Source organism: Salmo trutta, chromosome 14, assembly GCF_901001165.1.
Source record: "Salmo trutta chromosome 14, fSalTru1.1, whole genome shotgun sequence".
NCBI classification, from domain to species: Eukaryota; Metazoa; Chordata; class Actinopteri; order Salmoniformes; family Salmonidae; genus Salmo; species Salmo trutta.
Window position 1 is genome coordinate 22,128,187 of NC_042970.1, and position 18,396 is coordinate 22,146,582.

At 43.2% G+C, this 18,396-nt stretch overlaps 1 protein-coding gene and 1 long non-coding RNA gene across 2 annotated transcripts; one reads left to right on the top strand and one right to left on the bottom strand.

Annotated features, from left to right (window-relative positions):
* The first annotated feature begins 1,801 nt into the window (after positions 1–1,801).
* On the top strand, positions 1,802–7,360 carry LOC115207624 (inositol hexakisphosphate kinase 2). The gene is made up of 5 exons (XM_029774902.1): positions 1,802–2,478; positions 4,412–4,616; positions 5,125–5,279; positions 5,657–5,832; positions 5,980–7,360. The coding sequence occupies exons 1-5, from the start codon at positions 2,241–2,243 to the stop codon at positions 6,532–6,534; spliced, it is 1,329 nt and encodes a 442-aa protein (XP_029630762.1). The 5' UTR covers positions 1,802–2,240; the 3' UTR covers positions 6,535–7,360.
* Positions 7,361–7,888: 528 nt separating this feature from the next.
* On the bottom strand, positions 7,889–10,015 carry LOC115207625 (uncharacterized). Its single transcript, XR_003881030.1, has 3 exons — positions 9,980–10,015; positions 9,361–9,482; positions 7,889–8,963 (listed from the first exon to the last, which is right to left on the bottom strand). It is a non-coding gene; the product is annotated as an uncharacterized LOC115207625 (long non-coding RNA).
* Positions 10,016–18,396: the final 8,381 nt, after the last annotated feature.

Below are 18,396 nucleotides of genomic sequence, written 5' to 3' on the forward strand. Positions count from 1 at the left end.
ACTTTGATAATGGAATTACAGTAAAATCTTATTCAGGTTTTTTTTGTGCCCAAAAACTCTATTAAATATCTGCTCCGAATGAAGATTGAAATGTCTGCTGAAAGACTGGGAAGTCAGCTATGACGTGGCACCTTAGCTTAGAAAACATCTATTTTGGTTATTGAACTACAGTAAGTGAAGTGGATTTACACCTTGTAACAGAATTATGGTAATGCGATTACATCATGGGTCCCTGGTCTGTACTACACAGAAAAGCATAATTATGTTTGTCATTCTCCTCATGTTTCACAAGTTTGGTCATCACAGTGCAGCAGTACAATACAGAACAGTGGTGTATATGGCAGTACAGTACATTACAATGGCTTGATGTTAACATTACAATGTACTGTACTGCTACAGTACATGTACTGCTAAGACTACGCTATTGTGCTCTACTCACTGTACTGCACTGTGCTATCCAAACTTGTGAAACATACATCTATGATAGGTTCAGATTTGGTCCGTCTGTGGACGTTAACATCAAGGCCATGGTGGACTGACCAACTTTCAACTACTTTTCAACGTCCATGGACATCGGTGTCGGTCGGTGCTGATGCTCACAGTTAATGGAAAGAGAGGGGAGTCATGGTTAGGTGTCTGTAAGAGCTGGGAGAGGTGACATTTAACTGGAGAGAGAGACAGACGGAGAGGGGGAGGGGTTGCTGAACATAACAGTATGGAAGAGGGAGGTCTAGAAGACCCAACTGTGGTTTGTGACTATTATGATTTCCGATTGTATCCAATTCAGTTGCAGTAATTCCCTTTAATATATTTTTTGGTAAGAGTTTGAATTAATCATTCATAAACAAAATTGATATAGTAATTTTAACTCATTGCTAGGTCTACCATTACTTGATACTTCTATGACTTAATTTCACAAAAATATAGACTCTTAACTTTCATTTGACACGCAATTTGGTATGCTCCAATGAACTTCACATGTTGGTGCTCATGGGTCCTTTTCCATGGAATGCCTGTCCTGTTGTGACTGGCAATTCTGTGAATGAGGAGTTGGTATGTTCTCCCTTCTTGAAACAGATTAGCCTAGGCTACCACGAAGGGAAGGATTAGTGTCCACCTTGCAGCTCAGGAAACACAATCACTCCCTGTTCTCTCGCTATTCACTGACTCTTTCTGCTGTACAGGGCCCTGCTCCCAGTCAGCATGTTTTGCCTAGCTAGTAGTTATAGGCAATGTTGGCAGTTTATCGTCAGAGGAATCTGGGAGACAACAAACACTGTTTTATTATGTTTTATGTTGCCCTTGAGACTACCCTTACCTTAACTGACACCATTATTTGTACCAGACTGCTGTTTGTTCTATAATCAACATTATGTGGCTCTCAATGTTATTTGTCATAATGCAAACCATTTGTTACTGTGTTTACCAGTGTGTTTGTGACATGTTTGACTGTCTTTGCAATGTCAAATGGCTGTATGTGGTGCTAGACTGTATGTGGGCACTGGGTCGGCATTATTTGACCACCAGTCTCACCCTCTCAGCCGTTGGTCTGAATGAGAAAATGCAGCTTGTTGAGTGAGGTTGTTAAAAGGCTTCTGTCATACAGCGGAGTTCAGCTCTGCCTTCATCCCTCCCCCTCTCTCTGCTTCTTTCCTTTTTTCTCTCTCCCCTCCCCCAATCCCCTTCCATCCCTCTTTGTTTGCTTGTTCTCTTCCCTCAATGGGTACCACCCAACAACTTGCTTGTGATTGGTGGAAGTGGGCTGAGTGGGCGGGTCTGTTTTTGTGCTTGTGAGTTTTTTACCAGTCCGAGTGAGCGCAGGCTGTCAGTGTCAGAAGGATTTCAGTGGGCAGCAGGCGAGACTTTCAGTCAGGCTGTGTCTCACTCAGACCACACTCTGCAGAACAGACCTTCATTTTCAACCTCAGGACACAAAGGACTTTCTGTTCCTACACCTCTCTGCCTACTTTCTAAGGCCAGGAGGAAAAACGGGATTTAAGATTGACCAACGCTGAGGTGATTTTTCTCTTTCTCTTTCTCTTCCTCCTTCCAGTCACTCTTTGTTTTCGTCTTGCAGAATCCCTCCTGCACAGAGGAGAGATCAGGAAAGGAGGGATCAAAATAAACATCAACAGAGAGTCTGCGTGGGTGGTCGTCCGACAGCCCTGCTGCGCGGTGTCCCTGAGGAGGGAGGCTAATGTGCGTGGCGTCACTGTGCTCCGGATCAGGGTCAGTGGAGAATGAGTCCGGCCGTGGAGGCTCAGACCATGCAGGCCAAGCAGCAGCAAACGCAGCATCAGCTACAACACTATCTGGAGAAAGGAGTCCCGCTTGAGCCCTTCATGCACCAGGTGGGGGGCCACTGCTGCGTGCTGCGTTTTGGAGAGCAGACCATCTGCAAGCCCCTCATCCCCCAAGAGCACCAGTTCTACAAGAGCTTACCCAGCGCCATGAGGAAGTTCACCCCCCAGTACCGAGGTAAGACTGTACCCCCTAACCTTTACCACACTTCCACTGCCATCTACTGTGTGTGACTGGGCAGTCTGTCTCTTTTGACCATATCCCATTCCCCCTCTCGCTATTTCCTGATTGGTATGGAATGCGATTGGAAAATAGGTTAGCTTATTATTGCAGGTGCATGCATTTTTTTCTCTGCACTTTTCCTTGTTCACGGTCCATGTTAGTGCATGGTTTTATGGTGTAGGGTGTTTTTAGGGAGTCGAACGGTGTCCCTTCACAGATGGATCAGGTGGGTTCTGTCAATTCTCTAAGGCCCAGGTTAGGACTTTGCAGCCAGCCAGGATGCTGTGCGGTAGGCGGTGCTGTTGGATCTGGCCACAGGAGGGCGCTGTAGCAGTGGAGCACCACCAGGGTGTGCTGTCCTGTGTGTAGAAGCATTGGAGGTAAGTCACAGACAGGTAGGAGCTGTGTTTCTCTGCCCAGAGAGCATGCAGAGCAGGTAGAATGCAGTATAGTACGCATGAAGACCGGTTTAGTGTGTGTGTGTGTGTGTGTGTGTGTGTGCACACAGAGAGAAATGCTTTTTAACATTTTCAGAAATAATTCAGCAAGGAGAGGGTTAAATCCATCATACAATGACATCAGTATCTAAGTCTTGAGGTTCAGAAGGCAGGGTCCTAACGTCCACCATATCTTGTTAACTCTCACTGTTCACCACCAGTGCTGCGTTTCCCCTCCGCTGTTTAGCCCTTTAACAGTGGGTTATCTAACACTACGGGTCACTGCAGCTGTTTGTCTTTAGTACCTGACAGACAAGTGAAAGGTGAACCTGTGTGTGTAAACCGGGGGCTTTCTACCTCCTTTTAAATATTCTAAAACAAGGCTGTAGCTTGATACTCAGTTGCTTTGGATCTCATATACTCACACCACAAAATGTGTTCTGATCTTATAGGAGCCAATGAATCCTAGACTTTATCTCACTTTTTCATCTTCAACTGTTTTCCCTTTGCGCTGCTGTACCCTTCCATGTCAATTTGCAGCTGTTGTGTTCTATGCATCCCACCCCCAGAGGGGAATCATCCCCACAGAGAGATTGGGTGGCTGGTTGGGGGGGTTTTGGATGGGGCCGGGTGGGGGATGTCTAATGAGGGAGGGGGGTTAGAATGTTGTACATGCGGGATGGGCAGAATGACGTCAGAGTGACTGAGAGATTGAAATAGGCTTTGAGTTCATCCGTCTGGTCCATCTACAGAGACTATGTATGCTGCTGTGCTGTTCTCTCACTGTACAACTTGGTGTAAGGCAATATGCATAGGTTTACATGATTTGTGGTTTTTGGTACTCTGGTGTTGGTGACAGTGTGTTTTAAGATGTTTGATTTATTTACTGTGTAATAATATTACTGCTATAATGGTTGGAGAAACCAGCTCAAATCACTTCAAATAAATCCGATTTTTAACTGCATCTGCTTGAGCCTTGTGTGGTTTCTGTTTCAGTGACTTTCCTTTTCTGCATGAGTGATAATATAATACTGTGTGTGTGTTTACACAACATCATATACACAAATATATACAAGATTTCCATAATGTCACAGCCTCTATTTGTTGTCTCCATGCCCCATATCACCCTCTGCCTCTCTCTCTGTGTCTCTGTGGAGTTGGGAGATCTGTATCTCTGTTTGTTATAAAGTTGTTTGTCCAGATCCTTTGATCAGGTTGAGAGAAGCCAGGGCAGAGGCTCTGTAAGTAAAAAAATAAAAATAAATGCTGAAGAGCAAAAATAGTTGGGGGTAAGACTCCAAATAATTCGCAGTTCCTTGTATGCTGCTGAGAAATTTAAATAGTGTTTCATCCAGAGACAGTCAAAAGAACCATTGCTGTTTCTATGAGGTTGATATCTTACGAGTTTGTCTTCTTCCTTTCCCCTCTCTCTCTCTCTCTCTCTCTCTCAGGTGTGGTATCTGTGGGTTTTGAAGAGGATGAGGAGGGCAACCTGTGTCTCATAGCGTACCCCCTGCACAGTGACTCTGGGGTTGGGCACCTGGAGAATATAGATCTGTCGGTCAACAGCGAGCCATATAGCAAGATGCTGCACTGGGGCAACAAGCAGCTGTCTGCCCGGAGTCTGCTGGACCCACACGAAGACAAGGACAAGAGGTGAGACGAGACAGATTGAAACGCTGTTACGGAGACTTACTGTGACACTGATGAAGAGACATGCAGGGCACCAGAGTTGGTGATTGTTATGGTGAACACACGCAATCACTAACACATAACTGACAGACACACACTAACACAGAAAGCACTCTGAAATACAAGCAGGCAGGACCCATCTGATGTGAGTAGATGATGGTGTGGCCAGGCTGGGGTTAGTTAGAGCCAGATGGTTATGGAACAGAGCCCTGATCGCCAGGCCAGGAGGGGCAGAGCACAAGGGGAAGGGTAAAGGGTAGGTAAGCGACAGGACAGTCGAAGTTGATGCAATCTGACCAAGCATACATACACTTATAATATGCCGATCTTTGTCATGTACCTTCCATATAACATTACCTGACACCTATGTTGAGACACATTGTATCAAAGGTTCTAGAACGTAAACTTAATGGTACAATAGGGAGACTCCCTCCCTGCTCTCCACCCCTCCTGACTCCCCTCTCTCCCCCAGTCATAAGCATGAGGAGGAGGAGCTGGAGTGGCTGCAGCAGGAGGAGGTGCCTCTAGAAGGCAGCAACGCCATCCAACACAACCCCTGGAGACTCCAACTCCAACAGAAACACCTGCAGAGGATGAAGGAGAACGCCAAGCACCGCAACCAGTACAGTATCCTTTCATTACCACAACTACTCTAAACATCAGGCCATCCAGCCCCTACCTGCAGGGGTTTTCCATGTACTGTACCTGATCTTATTACTGTGTGCTACTGCCTATTTCTTCACTCTGCAGAATTTTGTGCCCAATGTAGCCTCACAATCTTACATATAATGTACTTGTGACATCTTTGTGTTTGTAAGTAAAGTAGATTGATGTGAGGAAAAGCAAAAGATGGATTTGTGTCGGGTCCATCTGATGAATTAGTGTCCGCTGAGAGGGAGTCAGGTCTTCCTACTACATTAGTGGAGAGTTGTCTCCAACCAGGTCCATTAGAACATGTGATTCTCCTGTGGCCAAAGGCTCCTTGACTCAGGACCCCTTCCCAGGATTCATCCTGCTGGAGAACCTGACGTGGCGCCACGCGGCTCCGTGTGTGCTGGACCTGAAGATGGGCACGCGGCAGCACGGTGACAATGTGTCTGAGGAGAAGAAGGTCATGCAAATCCGCAAGTGCCAGCAAAGCACCTCTGCCTCCATCGGAGTACGCCTCTGTGGCATGCAGGTGGGCACAATGTTAACTTGTGTGTTATTGATGGGGATGGGGCAGTATTGAAGAGCCTGACATGATCTATTGGGGAGGCATTTGCTTAGTTTTAGTTCAGAAGAAAAATGAATTTCTGAACCCCTCCTTCTCCTACCTCTGTCTCAGGTATACCAGTCAGACTCGGGTCAGCTCATGTTCATGGATAAATACATTGGGCGTAAACTGACCCTGTCGGGCTTTAAGGAAGCCTTGTTCCAGTTCTTCCATGACGGGCGGCGTCTGCGGCGTGAGCTGCTCTCCCCGGTGCTGCGGAGGCTCAGGGAGATGCAGGCAGCCCTGGAGAGCTGTGAGTCCTACCGCTTCTATTCCTCCTCCCTACTGATCATCTATGACGGCGAGCCGCCCTGCACACACGCACACAGGGCCCCCGAGGACGGTCTGTCTGAGGAGGAAGTGGAAGAGGATGAAGATGAAGAGGCAGGTGCATTTGGGTTTCCCCGCAGTAGTAGTGGTAGCGCTGGCGGTGGGTGCCTGGCAGCCCGATCTGATACAGGCCCTGACCCGGCAGTAGACGTGAGGATGATTGACTTTGCCCACACCACCTGCCCCGACTTTGTGGAGGACAGTGTGGTGCACGAGGGCCAGGACAGTGGCTACATCTTTGGTCTGCAGAACCTCATTGCCATCATCTCCAAGCTGGAGGACCACAGTACAGACTAAAACAGTCTCCCTTCTCTCTTTTGTACTCATGGAAGAAACATCACACTGGACTACAGAGGCTGGCCTTAGGGGCATGCTGAACATTGCTGTAGCCTGTTTTCCACAAGGTCCTTGTTTCTGTTCTTGGTGCTTCTTTTGGGTGTTGTTTTTTGTGTCCGTGGGGGATGAAAAGGGCCCTGATGGTTCATGTTTAAAGAGACATTTGCGATCTTCAGTTTAGTTAACTCAGTGAGTTGTCACCCTTATCTGCTTACTCTTTTACAACTTGGTTATTTTACCCAGTATAAGGAAGTCAATGACCGCAAGCACGGATTCCAACAGTTCCTGCTGCCTTATATACACACAAACACATGCACTGATGTTGATGTGTGCTACTGATGGGGCAGATTTGAGAAAGCAAAAGAGAGAAACTGCTGTACCTGTGTAAAATTAAAGTTGCTAAGGGAAAACATCTTCCATTTTTCTACTATACCAGTTTATTTTGCCATCCCGTTCCCTTTGGATTCAAAGGAGAGACTGCGGTATATTCAGATAGCTATTAGATTACATACAGATGCCTTTTACAGGTAACTGCCCAAATCAAGGAAACACCAACATAAAGTGTCTTTATGGGCCACCACGAGCCAGAACAGCTTCAATGCGCCTTGGCATAGATTCTACTCTATTGGAGGGATGCGACACCATTCTTCCACAATAAATTCCATAATTTGTTTTTTTATTGATGGTGGTGTAAAACGCTGTCTCATGTGCTGCTCCGGAATCTCCTATAAAAGTGTTCAGTTGGGTTGAAATCTGGTGACTGAGACACACACAGAAAATAAAAAAATTATACTAAAATACACACACACACACCCTATAAACCCCCTGTGCTCCTTTGCAACCCCTCTTTCAAAGTCACTGAGATCTCTTCTAGCCATGGTAACCAAACTTGTGGGCAACTGGGCATTTTCATACATGACCCTAAGCATGATGGGATGTTAATTGCTTAATTAACTCAGGAAGCACACCTGTGTGGAAGCACCTGCTTTCAATATACTTCGTATCCCTCATTTACACAAGTGTTTCCTTTATTTAGTCAAGTACCTGTAAATCTATTTATTTGACATGTTTCTTAAACTAAAACATGTAAAAAAGAAAGTGAATGGAGATAGACTACATTCCATGTTATTAATCTGATTATTAATTAATATTGTTGTTTTATGTTCAGATACCTCCTATCTTATATCTGTCTTGTCCACATTTTGTTGGAGAAATAAAACAATTTTTGGTTGTGGCAAATGCTCTGCTCTCTATTTCTATCCCTTTTGTGTGCTAATACTGTGTTATACAGTGATGTCGGGCTTCATCTCACTAAATCCAGACAACAGCCAGCAATGGGTTGAGTGCCTAAGGGGTGTAACGGTAAGTGACATTTTACAAGAGTAAAACAACTTGTATTGCTAGTGTTTTCTGCTTCTACAGTAAAACAGCCATCTTGCTGGAATCCATTGTTGGTGAAACTGCCACATCAGTTTGGTATATTACAACAACAAAGAAGTTACTTCAAACAACAAACACTTACTTCCCTCGTACATCATTGCACTCCGATAGAACACCATAATATGTACTGCAATACTTTTTTTAAAATCACCGCGCTGCCAGTCGCTCCTCTGTTTCCACAAAAGAATAAAGACGTAGGGGACAAACAGTGGTGCTGTTTCACCTTATGCTGATTTCGGCTTTAACCCCCATAAGTTTAAAAAAATTAATTGATTGAAATGTCACTTGTGTCTTTTTGGAACCAATGAAATCTACTAATTTACTCCAACACATTTACTGTAAAACGTACTCCCTTTTGACACACCAAATCCAATTGGTTGTAATGGCTCTTCATGTTTTTACATGGAAAACTAGTGTAACCCCTGATTTATAATAGAAAGCTGGCAATGCTCTTAGTTTACATTTATTTGATGGAGGGGAAAGGTCATGTTGTGTGGGTGAGTGATGACTGGGAATGCCTCAAAGTGCCAGCACATTTATGAAAGATTTAATCCAGGATTAGTTTGGAGAACTGCAGCTCCATAATGTCCATCATGATGCAGTCCCACCACCACCTGCTTGGTCAGGGGGAAAGACCTGACCACAGGGTCAGACTGCTCTCTTCGATAACATCTAAGAATTCAGGCTGGAATTCCCATCTAAATAACAGGAGTATCACTTTCAGTTTATTAAAATGTCAGATGGACCTTTATCATAATCCCATTGGGCTGCTGAGACACAAAGGCTCGGCTCCAGAGCGTCACAAATGCTGTACATAGCTACATGATCCAGAGAGGAATATAGAGACTGTGTATGTGATGGTGACAGATGGGGCTGGTACTACAATGTGAGGTCATCTAGAGATGAGGGGAGATCGTGTCTCTGCCAGCCACGGTCAGGTCCTAACCAGTCTGAAGAAAAAAGGAGAGGAGAGTGAATCAGCCAGTCTTGGGAGGAATGGTATGAGTCACAGGCTTCTGAAAACACGTGATCCACTCATGGAATGGATCCCTAACACTCAGACAGCTCTTCTCTCTCGCTCTCCTGAGTACACAGCGTTCATAGACCATTATCTGCCTAGTGCCCTCTCTCTGGGAAACACAGCAGCTCAACTTTGTCTTTCATGCTATGTGCTCTACTTCAATACATAGCATGTATGGGGGACAATTGACAATCAGAAGCTTTCTCCTATACACACATGCCATTTTCTCTGTTTATCAATGCTTTCTGCTATTTGTCTCCTGTTTCTCTGGTTAGGTTGACTGATTTTAGGGAAGTCTCATGTTATGAAATGTTAAACCTCTGTACCGTTTGTGGAGCAGGTCTGACCCACTGGCTGATGTGCCCCAGAGGACACCGCTCCAATTTCAGGGTAAAAAGCTGGGTGGATCAGGGTGGGGTGGGGGGCGAACAGGCAGTACTCCACATTCCTGTGTGAGATTGCAGAGAGAGAGAGAGATGGAGGGATTAGATCGAGTATAAACTGTCATATTTCAGTCTCTTGGAAAGTGGCTTCAGGTGATGATGTAACAGAAAAGCCGCCGAGTGGACTGTTTTATCTACTAGGCTGAATGTGTTGTCCATACCCTTGCCCTTCTTTATAACTATGCTCAGGCTACCAATGCAAATGGCCCAGTTGTATAACAGTGGTACATAGTCACTATGGCAAAAGCAGTGTACCATTTTTAGGTTCTCTCTGAAGCTGAGGATAAAGTGGTGTCCCAGAATCTCAGATGTTTGTGATCATACAACAAACACTCACCTCTATTTCAAACAAAAGTATTTATAGTATATTCGGTAAGTATTCAAACCCCTTGACTTTTTCCACATTTTGCCTTTTTGATTTTTTTGCAAATGAATAACAAATAAAAAAACATCACATTTACATAAGTATTCAGACCCTTTACTCAGTACTTTGTTGAAGCACCTTTGGCAGCAATTACAGCCTTGAGTGTTCTTGGGTATGACGCTACAAGCATGGCACAGCTGTATTTGGGTAGTTTATTCCATTCTTCTCTGCAGATTCTCAAGCTCTGTCAGGTTGGATAGGGAGCGTTGCTGCAAAGCTATTTTCAGGTCTCTCCAATCGGGTTCAAGTCCAGGCTCTGTCCTTGAGTGGCCCAGCCATTCAGAGACTTGTCCTGTAGCCACTCCTGCGTTGTTATGGCTGTGTGCTTAGGGTCATTGTCCTGTTGGAAGGTGAACCTTCGCCCCAGTCCGAGGTCCTGAGCAGGTTTTCATCAAGGATCTCTCTGTACTTTGCTCCGTTCATCTTTCCCTCTATCCTGACTAGTCCCCCAGTCCCTGCCGATGAAAAACATCCCCACAACATGATTCTGCCAACACTATGCTTCACCGTAGAGATGGTGCCAGGTTTCCTCCAGACATGTCGCTTGGCATTCAGGCCAAAGAGTTCAATCTTGGTTTCATCAGACCAAAGAATCTTGTTTCTCATGGTCTGAAAGTCTTTGTGATTTTGGCAAACTCCAAGTGGGCTGTCATATGCCTTTTACTGAGGAGTGGCTTGCGTCTGGCCATAAAGGCCTGATTTGGTGGAGCACAGCAGAGATGCTGGTCTTTCTAGAAAGTTCTCCCATCTCCACGGAGGAACTCTAGAGCTCTGTCAGAGTGACCAAGGCCCTTCTCCACCGATTGCTCAGTTTGACCGGGCGGCCAGCTCTAGGAAGAGTCTTGGTGGTTCCAGACTTCTTCCATTTAAGAATGATAGAGGCCACTGTGTTCTTGGGGACCTTAAATGCTGCAAAAAAAATGTTGGTACCCTTCCCCAGATCTGTGCCTCGACACAATCCTGTCTCGGAGCTCTACTGACAATTCCTTCGACCTCATGGCTTGGTTTTTGCTCTGACATGCACTGTCAACTGTGGGACCTTATATAGACGTGTGTTCCTTTCCAAATCATGTCCAATCAATTACATTTACCACAGGGGGACTCCAATCAAGTCATAGAAACATATCAAGGTTGATCAATGGAAACAGGATGCACCTGAGCTCAATTTCGAGTCTCATAGCAAAGGGTCTGAATACTTATGCAAATAAGGTATTTCTGTTTAATTTTTATAAATTTGCTAAGAAATTCAAAACCAGTTTTCACTTTGTTATTATGGGGTATTGTGTGTAGATTGCTGATGAACAATTTTTATTTGATTAATTTTTGAATAAGGCTGTAATGTAACAGAATGGGGGAAAAGTCAAGGGGTCTGAATACTTTCCGAAGGCACCGTATGCTGCACGTCCATTAATTATGTCTGTTTATGTAATTCTCCAGTGAGTTACATGCGCTTCACCTATACTTCGAAACTGAGTTTTAGCTCTCCTATTTTTCTTCCTAACCCTCATTCTGCCTCTTCTAAATGACAGAGATATCTACAATTTATGAATAATAAAAAAAAATGTTTGGAGAGCCTTTACGCACAAAATATGTTGATGAATCATAAATAGTGGTTGATTAATCCTGAAAGTTGCCATATTCAATTGTTCGATCCATTAAATATTTAAAGGTGAGAAAAGTGTACAACGGGTTGAACAGTAGTCCTATAACTCTACCCTAATAATCCTCACTAATTATGGAACTGTGATGACAACGATCCAGTCGCCATGAACCATGTGCCAGGCTCCAGGTTTAAACTGCTATCTATGGTCTGCATTCCATAAATAGGCTACAGGTCCCAAATTATTGCACAATTTGTATTACTTTAGCCTAACATAATCCACTATTGCTAGCTATCCTCAGGAACACAACCACACCAACGTGGAAGACGAAAGAAAGGCTACCGATAGCGGATCATATTTAACGCGATACGAGGTCTGTTTTGGAGGGGTTGTGCAGTCCTTTGTTGGCTTTACAGGTGCTACTTATACTGTACAGAGGACCTTGATAGTTCTTTACCATTGGGCTCAAGTGACCTTCACATCTGAAAGGGGGGTTTAACCACATTTAGAGATGGAGGGAGAGATAGAAGGGAGCAAGGAAAGGACAAGAGGACAAATCAGGCCAAGATGAAATTAGAATCTTATATAAGGGCGGCGGTGACGTGGTTTGACATAGCAGAGCAAGAATTAGCCCAAGGCTCCTGTTAGGGCTGGTGCCACAGCCTGCGCTGTTAAACAGGCTTAAATGAACATCCAAATTACTTTAATGAGATATTAATGACACACCCTGCTTCATCACAAACCAGCATTATTGATATATGATCATTCAATTAAGTGGATACAGTATGTTGACAATTTACTGTCCATAAGGATTATTACTGTCATGCATTGATGCATGTTATTTTGGCTATGCATCAAGTTAATCTTGTTGAACTGTTGGCCACAATGCCTTTATCTCCAATAGCGATTGGGTTGTATTTCTATGTAAATCATCATCCTTAATTCCTCATCCTCACTCTGGTTATAGAAGTGTTTGTTGTCCTGAAAACAAAATTGCTTAAATAGTGTGAGTTTGCGAAATCTGTTATCACGTTTAAGTACAAACAATTTAATGCAAGGGATTCTAATGATGCTCTCTCTCTCTCTCTCTCTCATCCCCTCCCTCTTTCTCTTAATTACATCGTCTTTCCAATAATAATAGCTGCCCTCCCCACTCCTTGTCCCTCTCTGTATCTCTGACGCTGAATTTGGGTTTACATAACCATTGTCTCATTGCCATGTTATGTGCCCAGGAGAGGAGGATGTGAGTGGTGAAGGTGAGGGATGCTGCCTGTTTCTGTGTTTGTATCCCAGCAGCTAAACCGCTCGGGTCCAGTAGCAGTACTGAGAGCCCAAGTGGAGATGGATGGAGGGAGACATAGTTAACTGGGTGATTTGATTTCTATAACCCCAACACATAGTGTTCATCATCCATGTTGTTGACCGTGTTGTTGACCTTAATCAGTGCTATCCTCATATGCAGTGAATAGGGCAGGGATGTGTGTCGTGTCGTCTGTAGGAAGCCAAAGACTACGTTTTAAGACTTTTGAATACATTATATTCTATTAAATTTCATCACATGGAAAACCCCAATAACAGGATGTTCTTGAGATCCAATACATTAATAACGACACTGAAAGAACAGTAACTGACTGACTCATAGTCATACACAAACATGCCCCACACCTAGCCGGCTGCTGTATATTTAGCCGCCTCTAAAAATAAGAAGGAAAAGAACCGTCTAATCTGGAGAGGACGCAAATTAACTGTCCACCCCCGTCACCATGTGTTCTTGTTCCCAGATCAGCTTCCCACTCCTCAGGCTATCTGCAAGTCTCTACTGCACGTTTGCACATTTCTCTGTGTGGTCGTCTGTTTCTCTATATGTACGCGGTTACGAGATCATGCAGATAGACAGACAGATTTTTCTTCGGGTGGGGGCTGTATGAGTGTTTGGACAGAGCAAATATATTTTTGGTACGGTAGCCTACTTGTGCAGTCTGTGAGTGTGATCCCCGGCTACTTATAAGATCATAGAAAACTCTCTGCCACTCATAGTGTTCTCAAAGGAAAAACTCACTTTCCAGCCTTAGGGATGAAAAATACAAATCCCTTGTGAACCACTCAGACATGCACTTCAGACATCTCTGTCCATTGACCGAGAGACGCATGTCTCCTTTGGGGGCAACCTCACGAGGAAAAATAGAACAACCAATACCAAAAGCTTTCAGAAAAAGCAGAGCAACAACATCAGTCTTAGTGTCAACACAGGTCTGACATGTTGCTGTCAGTAATGCATTTATGAAACAACTATAAATAAATATACATGTATTTTGTCTATAATCACAATGTTCAATCAATCAGCTCATGGAGAAGAAGGTAGTAAGATTTGTATTGATGGAATCGAGCCTAAAAATATATTTTGACCTTATTAAAACCTTTTAGGGACACCAATATCCAATGGTAGAGCGTGGCGCGAAATACAAATACCTTAAAAATGCTACAACTTCAATTTCTCAAACATATGACTATTTTACACCATTTTAAAGACAAGACTCTCGTTAATCTAACCACATTGTCCGATTTCAAAAAGGCTTTACAGCGAAAGCAAAACATTCGATTATGTCAGGAGAGTACCCTGCCAAAAATAATCACACAGCCATTTTCAAAGCAAGCATATATGTCACAAAAACAAAAACCACAGCTAAATGCACCACTAACCTTTGATGATCTTCATCAGATGACACTCCTAGAACATTATGTTATACAATACATGCATGTTTTGTTCAATCAAGTTCATATTTATATCAAAAACCAGCTTTTTACATTAGCATGTGATGTTCAGAACTAGCATACCCACCGAAAACTTCCAGTGAATTTACTACATTACTCACGATAAACGTTCACAAAATACATAATTATTTTAAGAATTATAGATACAGAACTCCTTTATGCAATCGCGGTGTCAGATTTTAAAATAGCTTTTCGGCGAAAGCACATTTTGCAATATTCTGAGTAGATAGCTCGGCCATCACAGGCTAGCTAATTTGACACCCACCAAGTTTGGGACAACCTAAACTCAGAATTTATATTAGAAAAATTGGATTACCTTTGCTGTTCTTCGTCAGAATGCACTCCCAGGACTTCTACTTCAACAACAAATGTTGTTTTGGTTCCAAATAATCCATAGTTATATTGAAATAGCTCCGTTTTATTCGTGCGATCAGGTCACAATCCGAAGGGTGACGCGCGAGCGCATATCGTGACAAAAAAATTAAAAATATTCCATTACCGTACTTCGAAGCACGTCAAACGCTGTTTAAAATACATTTTTTATGCTATTTTTCTCGTAAAATAGCGATAATATTCCAACCGGGCGACGTTGTATTCATTCAAAGGCTGAAAGAAAAAAAATGGAGTAGTCTCGTGGACGCGCATCTCCAGTGTCACTGTTCCCAGGCTGACCAGTAACACAATCTCCTGCTGTTCTTCGCCCAGAGACTGCAGACACCTCATTCCACTTTCTGGCGCCTTCTGAGAGCCAATGGAAGCCTTAGAAAATGTCACGTGACAGCACAGATGCTGTATTTTTGATAGAGATGCAACAGAAGGAAAACAAATTGTCAGACAGGGCACTTCCTGTATGGAATCTTCTCAGGTTTTGGCCTGCCATATGAGTTATATGAGACACCATTCAAACAGTTTTAGAAACTTTAGAGTGTTTTCTATCCAAATCTACTAATTATATGCATATTGTAGTTTCTGGGCAGGAGTAGTAACCAGATTAAATCAGGTACGTTTTTTATCCGGCCGTGAAAATACGGCCCCCTATCCCAAACAGGTTAATCAATTAGAGAGGATGGAAGCAGGTAAAGTGACAGCAGCTGATCAAGCTGGATGGGTCCATCAAATCACTTAACATCCAGATTGGGTTAGGTTGGAGGTCCTAATGAATAGAATGATGATAATACCTGAGAAGCCAGTGTTTGGAGGATATATTGGCGCGGGTGTTGTTAGCCACGAGATGAAGTCAAGTTACCAACATATTAAAATAATTATTTACATATTTTCATTTAAAAGAAAATGATGCTGAATTTATTCATGCTATTTCATCCTTCCACAAGATAGATTTGTGTCGGGACTAAGGTTGCTACCCAAGCCGGCTGGTCGATCGGTTTACATGCCAGAGACGCGACCCAGTCGTTCAGTTTTTTTTAACTGTATCTATGGCCGTGACCAAGTCATTCGTTTTAAATTTTCCATGGCCATAGTGGCTGGCAACGTTCTTATCCCTTGCTTGCTAGCTAGCCAACTACGGCTAGCTTACAGTCACGTCAAAAAGTGCAGCCAGAATAACAGCAAAATAGCTGCATTTGCATTTGTTTAAGCTGTTTTCTAGTGGCATTTATTTGGGTACATCCGTAACAATGAGCTAATGATGCGCGATTTCGCCTGGCATAGAAAATGTGCTCTCTTGTCAGGACACTGTTGTTCAGAGGAGCTAGCCAACAACACAGCTAACACAATCACTTAACTGAAGCTGGAAAGACTGCAAACTAGCTGCATTTTGTTTCGTTTGACCTGTTTTCTATTGACAATTCTTTGTATATGTCAATGAAAATGATGCCATCTGATTTATGATTTTGACTAGCTAAGAAAAGCTGTCTGTCTCGTCCTGACTCCTGACACGTTCATTACTATGGGACGGCTGGAGATTGAATTTAAATATTGAAACAATGTTGCAAATGTTGGAGAGACAGACAGCAAGGTTTAAACAAATCTCCACTGGTGAAACTAAATGTTAGTCTAAAAGAAATGTGAGATAATGTCTAGATGCTTTTTATAGTGGAGATCAAGTTTATAAATAGCCTGGCTGGGCTGATGAGACAGTGGATTGTGCAGTGAGATGGAACAGAGTAAATAAGCATTTCAACATCATAGCTTTAAGCCGGTGGTAACTTGTGGAATAGACACCGGCTGGAATGCGGTTTTAACAAATAAGCATCCAGGATTAGACCCACCCGTTGTTGATAAACACAAGAAACTGTTGAGAGTGAAAAACCCAGCAGTGTTGCAGTTCTTGACACACTCGAACCGGTGCACCTGGTACCTACTGCCATACACTGTTCAGAGGCGCTTACATTTTTGGTCTTGCCCATTCACCCTCTGAATGGCACACACACAATCCATATCTCAATTGTCTCAAGGCTTGAAAATCCTTTAACCTGTCTACCCCCCTTCATCTACACTGACTGAAGTGGATTGAACAAGTGACATCAATAAGGGATCATAGCTTTCACCTGGTGAGTCTGTCAAGGAACGTATACTCAGTGAATATGCTGTCCCCTCAGGGACTCTGTGCAATAGAGGTACTCTGATACCTAAGTATGTTTACCTAACTGAAGGTAAGAGAGACACAGCTTATTTCTTTCATGACCACTCAACCAGATCGAAGGACATGTAGCCATTGGGAGGGGAGTTGCCTAGCACTCCAGAAATCTGATGCTTCTTCTGATCATTGATCTTTCATCACCTTTTCAGCACTTCTACAGTCAAGTTTTCATACACGTCTTTATGATCTCTATGTCTTCACTGGTAACATAATTGTATCCAGGAATTGAAGATCACTTTACATGGCATGTCCATTCAAACACACATTGCTTTCCATGATACAAAACATTATTATTCTCATATCATATTCATAGACAAAGAATTGGACTTGGACTTTTTAAGATCTAATAAAACAGAATTGAGCAGTTCAGAATACATTTTTAATATCTGACTGACAACATGTACACTGAAAATCAGTCTTTGTACAAAAACAGGCACAAAATGCAGATAAATGGAAAAAAGAAACAGCAAGGAAGGAATAGGCTAGATAATAGATGTGCAAGATTTACTGTCAGAGGGTACGAGAGACTATGATAGAGTGACTAGGGGAGTTGGTATTTGTTTGTCCTCACCTCTGTCTTAGCTCTCTATTCTGTGTCATTATGTAACCAAGCTGAACAAATATGTCTTTATCTAAGGGCAGATGAGCGAGCCCAGGCTGTAACCAAGAGTCTTTCTGTTTCTCGGTCTCTTGCTCTCTGTGTGTTTTTGCTGTCATAAAATATGTTTGAAGTTGATGTTAGTTTGTGGCCCAGTGAGCTCTCCCATTATGTATACTTCCAAATGGATCCTAGTCAGCAAAATTACTGTGTAGGCTATGCCACTCAGTTAGAATTTTTGTATTTGTATTTATTATGGATCTCCATTAGCTGCTGCCTTGGCAGCAGCTACTCTTCCTGGGGTCCATCAAAATTAAGGCAATTTATACCATTTTAAAAACATTACAATACATTCAGACTGTGTGCACTTAGGCCCATACTCCACCACCACCACATATATACAGTACAAAATCCATGTGTACGTGTGTGTATAGTGCATGTGCTATCGTGTGTGTGTGTGTGTGTGTGTGTGTGTGTGTGTGTGTGTGTGTGTGTGTGTGTGTGTGTGTGTGTGTGTGTGTGTGTGTGTGTATGCGACTATGTTTGTGTTGCTTCACAGTCCCCGCTGTTCCATAAGGTGTTTTTTTTTTAATCTGTTTTTTAAATCTAATTTTACTGCTTGCATCAGTTACTTGATGTGGAATAGAGTTCCATGTAGTCATGGCTCTATTTAGTACTGTGCGCCATCCATAGTCTGTTCCGGACTTGGGGACTGTGAAGAGACCTCTTGTGGCATGTCTTGTGGGGTATGCATGGGTTTCCTAGCTGTGCGCCAGTAGTTAGCAGATAGCTCGGTGCATTCAACATGTCAATACCTCTCACAAATACAAGTAGTGATGAAGTCAATCTCTCCTTCACTTTGAGCCAGGAGAGATTGACATGCAAATTATTAATATTAGCTCTCTGTGTACATCCAAGGGCCAGC

Coding starts and splice junctions, on each gene's coding strand:
- LOC115207624 (XM_029774902.1), top strand. CDS start 2,241: ATGAGTCCGGCCGTGGAGGCTCAGACCATGCAGGCCAAGCAGCAGCAA. Junction 5,280..5,656: donor CAAGCACCGCAACCAGTACA/GTATCCTTTCAT, acceptor ACCCCTTCCCAG/GATTCATCCTGCTGGAGAAC. Junction 5,833..5,979: donor TACGCCTCTGTGGCATGCAG/GTGGGCACAATG, acceptor CCTCTGTCTCAG/GTATACCAGTCAGACTCGGG.